The sequence below is a fragment of the Phytophthora infestans genome, genomic scaffold, assembly GCF_000142945.1.
Source record: "Phytophthora infestans T30-4 supercont1.25 genomic scaffold, whole genome shotgun sequence".
Classification (NCBI taxonomy): Eukaryota; Oomycota; class Peronosporomycetes; order Peronosporales; family Peronosporaceae; genus Phytophthora; species Phytophthora infestans.
The window spans coordinates 361,560-365,944 of NW_003303734.1; the positions used below are offsets into that span (position 1 = coordinate 361,560).

Here is a 4,385-nt window from a genome sequence, read left to right on the forward strand (position 1 = left end):
GCTTCCTTTGCAGGAATAGAGTGTCGTGCAACGACAGCTAGATGCAATGGAGAAGCACCGAACGTATCACGAGCCATGAGACTTGCTCCATGGGAAAGAAGAGCACTCACTGCAGCCCCATCATTCGCTCGAAGAGCCACGTGCAGTGGCGTTTCCTGCGTGGTTCTAGAGACGCAGCTCACGTCCGCTTCGTGCTTCAGTAGGAGGTGCGTGCACTCGATGTGCTTGCTCTTGACAGCTTCAAATAACGCCGGCTCCAGCAGCGTCTTCGTACCGCAGCTACCCGTACAAGGTGGGTGCGCTTCACGACTAATCGCTGGCTCTCCACTCGCTCGCGCAATAGCGTCTGTGATCGCAAACTCCTTGCAGGTTGCGCATCGTACGGGAGACAAGTTGGCATTTGCTTCGTGTTCAAGCAACAGTTGAACAGTTGGCGCATCTCCAGACTCCACCGCAAAGTGTAGCGCTGTCTTGAAGCTTCCAAGATGCACGAAATTAACCAGCGATTTTTCCTTGTCACCGGGGTTCATCGAAAACAACTCGGGGCGCTTCTCCAGTAGGAGATGCATGAGGCTGTTAGCCGACTTGCTAGCACAGCCATAGAATTTCATCCACGGGTTCGTTGGCTCGCTCGTGAGTTTCCGTCTCGCTATCATATGCAACGCCGTCTCGTACTGCACCATAATCTTGGGTTTGTTGTCTCCCTTAGCGGTCGAGTCAGGTGCGTCTTGAGGAGCTGAAGCTGAGGCGACATTACCATCGTCGCTATCGTCGTCATCACTGTTGTCGCCATCTGATTCACCCTCGTCGTCACCATCATCAGAGCCAGCCGAGACGATCATTGGGTTATTGATAACACCACCATTACTTGGGACAGCGCCACCAGAGCCATCATTCTCATTCGTGCTTGAGATGTCTGTGAGATCACGTAGACGTGAAGCATCCTCACAGCGCACAAAGGATTCGCGAGCAACCGACTTGTCCGCATAAATCGCAAACAGCTCAGTAAGTCGAGCGTCGATGTCACGCATACTCTGCAGCTTGTCTGGATCGATCTGGTTCGTTGCGAGCGGTACACTGCGCTCGTGACTCGGATCCAGTAGCCGCATTACAGGGGTGTATCCGTCAACGTCCTTCTTGCACATCATGTCAGACGTTGTGGCGCACTTTTCCGCGCACTTACGAATTAGTTCGGGCGTGGCTACGAGCTTGGCTGCCTCCTGGATTAGCCACCACGTGAAGAAGTTCTCACGCTCCGGTCTCGATCTTCTGCCAATTTCAATGGACAGTCACGTTTTTGTCGTGATGCTCAGTATTCGACAAGTACAGTCTCAAGACAGCCCCACGCTGCTGCGTCATCAAGCGTCCGATCCATTCGGAGGTCTCTCATCAGGAGTGCACACCGGTCTGGCTCAACAAAAGCTTCTACAATCTCGGTCTGACTGCCCACCATCGCCAACTGAAGTGGCTGCAACATCATTGGCGTCTTCTCCTCTTCCTTGGCATCTTCTTTATAAAGCTCGTACTGCGGCTGAGCACCATGTCGAAGCAACAGACTAACCGCATCCAAAAAGAACTTGGATAGTTCCTGGTTGCTACTGCTTGTATTGCCGTTTTCTGTCTTTGGGGCTTCGTCACATGCTCGCTTGATCAGCCGTTGCAGCGGGTATTCGCCTTCCGAGTCGCTTATGTTTGCGTTGAGTCCCTTGTCTAGTAGATAGCTCAGCTGGTCGAGACTGTGCGAGTGCTGACACTGCAAGAACAGCATCGTACGCCCTTGACGGTCTCTGAAATCTAGATACTTCTGCTGCGCCTCGCCGCTTACTTGAGCCAGAATGAGCTCAGCACAAGCGCGATGCTGTTTCAGTAGTGCACAGGCAAGCGGCACAAAGCCCCACGCATTCGGAGCCCACAATTCAGCACCGACATCACACAACAGCTGAAGACACGAAGGCCACCCGTAGCTCGCAGCATAGTGAGCCACACTGTTCTCTGAGGTATCATAAGCATTGACGTTGGCGCCTCCATTGATGAGCGCAGCAGCCACCTGTGTGTGGCCATTTTTCACCGCTAGTATCAACGGCGTCTTCTTGAGTTTATCTCCCAGATCCACACGCGCTCCGTTGGACAACAAGACGCGTACAGACTCCAAATGACCATTCTGCGCCGCAAATGTTAACGGCGTGGACTTATTCGATCCTCCACTTACAGCATTCACCTCTGCAGCACCTCCACACTCGGTTAGAAGGTATTCCAACACCTTGGCACATCCGTGTCGTGCTGCAAAGTGGATTGCCTGCTTGCCTCCTGGTCCTTTCTCACGAACAAGTTTGTCAGCGACTTCTCGGCCGCCTCCGCCGCTCTCTCCGGGCGTGGCAGCGAACTTGAGTAACGCGAGTGCCGTCTCCTCGCGTCCTGCTTCCAGAGCACACATCAACGGCGTTAAACGTGTCTTCGTACGTCCGAACAAGCCGCAGCGTTTGTCCATAAGAAACTTCATTGGCTCAGGAGATTCGCATCCTGCCGCGTAGTGGATGGGTTCGTACCCTTGGTCGTCTTTAATCGCACTGAACTCGTCACCTGCAACAGCCCAGAGCTCCTCGAGATACTTGGTGTTCGGGTTAATAGCAGCAAGATGCAACGGTCGCAGTCGCGTCTGATGCGCTTGTTTAATAGCCGAAACAGCTCGAAATGGAGGCAACAATGTCGCATCTCCATCCGCCAAGCCATCACCGAGCACTTTATGGTGCAGCTCATTGAATCCCCAGCCTCCATTCTTCTCCAGAGTCTCCACAACTTTACGTACAAGTCGATAGTTGCCACAGCGTGCCAAGTGACACACATTGTTCCCCACGACGTAGCCATTCGTCCACTCCCCAGTCGGGTACAGCAGCGTAAGCATCTCGACGCTAGCGTTCGGACTACGCCATAGATAGTCCAATGCCAAGTTCGCAGCACGAGGAGCGTAGCTGTCTTCAAGCAGCGCGTTGTTGCCTTCCTTCCCTCCTCGACTGGCGTTGATAGCACGTCGATGGTAGTCACTGAAGCGACTTGTGTGCTGCCCAGTCGAGTGTGAAGGCAGAGCCACTTCTGGAGCAGCTGCAAGCTTCTCCTTGTCCACCTTCTCGTCCGTTTGACGTAATAGAGAGGCTGCTGCTAGGTCGTCGTTGTCGATAGCATAGTGGAGTGCAGTACGACTGACGTCGGTGCTGCGCGGAGCGTCGAACGTGCTGAGCTCTGCGTGCACGTCGGTGTCGGTCGTGAGTTTCTGGAGCAGCTTGATGTTCTTGGTCAGCACAGCGCGTACGACCTCACGATTGGCCGAAAAGACGTCTCCATTGAAGGACTCAAAGGGCTGTGAGCCAAGCAGCTCTCGGTCTTGGTACTTGGCCTCGTCCACTGTCGTTCGCAGCGGAGAGATGTGCATCGCCATCTCTCGTTTGCTGAGCTTCTGGCTCTTGCCTTTGCCTCGTCCTGTGGACGTCTTGACGTCGTCCTCTCCAGCTCGACGCAGAGAAGGAGGAGGACGTTCGTTGTCTTCTTCTTCGTTCTCGTCCTCCGGTACGTCCTCACCCGCCAGTTTGGCCTTAGTACGCGTCAGACAACGTTGCACTCTTGCCAGCGACTTGGGGGTGAGCTCCAACGCCGTGGTGCTCAGATCACGCAGATAGACGTGGCACAAGATGCTGCCAACGTCCACCTGCTCGTCGTACGCGACCTCGTAGCGTCTGTCCGCTGTGCGGTTGAGCCACGTGACGTGGACACTCACGTCCTCCTGAGTGAGCATGTCCTCGGTCACGTCGTCCTGCAGCTGAGCGAGCCAGAACTGGTCTACGTGCTTCGTGTCCTCCGCTGTCTCCATTACCACGTCATTGTCCTCGTTTTTCTTCTCTTTTTCGTCCGTTGGTGCCTTCCGAGCGCGGGTTGAGCGTCTCGTGGGTTTCCTTTGACCCTTCTTGTCCTTAAACTTACGCTTCGGCGCCGCCTGCTCCTCCTCTGGGGCGGCTAACACGGCCACGTAGCTCTGCGCAGCTAGCGCCACCTCCCAATCCGCCTCCTGCCACTTGCGCTTGCCGACCATGACGTTGATCTGAGTTTGAAACGCTGGTTGCAGTTGGCTTATCCGCGCAGATTTCGAAGTCCAAGTGGGTACACTTTTGGAAAGGAGTTGGGTTGAAGGATTTGTATGTCAATTCCACTTGCCACATGGAATCGTACTTAAGGTAGGAGCACAACAAAATTTAGACTACAGCTATTAAAAACAGTTTTTATAGTGCTAACCTGCGCATTTGTATTGTGGTTTTCAAAACTTGTATTTTAGTATATAATTTGCTAGAATACATGTTTTGTGGCTTTCATCCATGTTTTCTATTTTCTATTTCGGA

At 53.6% G+C, this 4,385-nt stretch overlaps 1 protein-coding gene across 1 annotated transcript; it reads right to left on the reverse strand.

Moving 5' to 3' along the window:
• Positions 1–120: 120 nt before the first annotated feature.
• PITG_12939 (uncharacterized protein) lies at positions 121–4,081 on the reverse strand (the record flags this gene model as incomplete). The annotated part of the gene is made up of 5 exons (XM_002900447.1): positions 121–127; positions 217–700; positions 884–1,269; positions 1,404–3,826; positions 4,013–4,081. 5 exons carry the CDS (start codon positions 4,079–4,081, stop codon positions 121–123), a joined length of 3,369 nt encoding a protein of 1,122 aa, XP_002900493.1.
• Between the last annotated feature and the right edge of the window lie 304 nt (positions 4,082–4,385).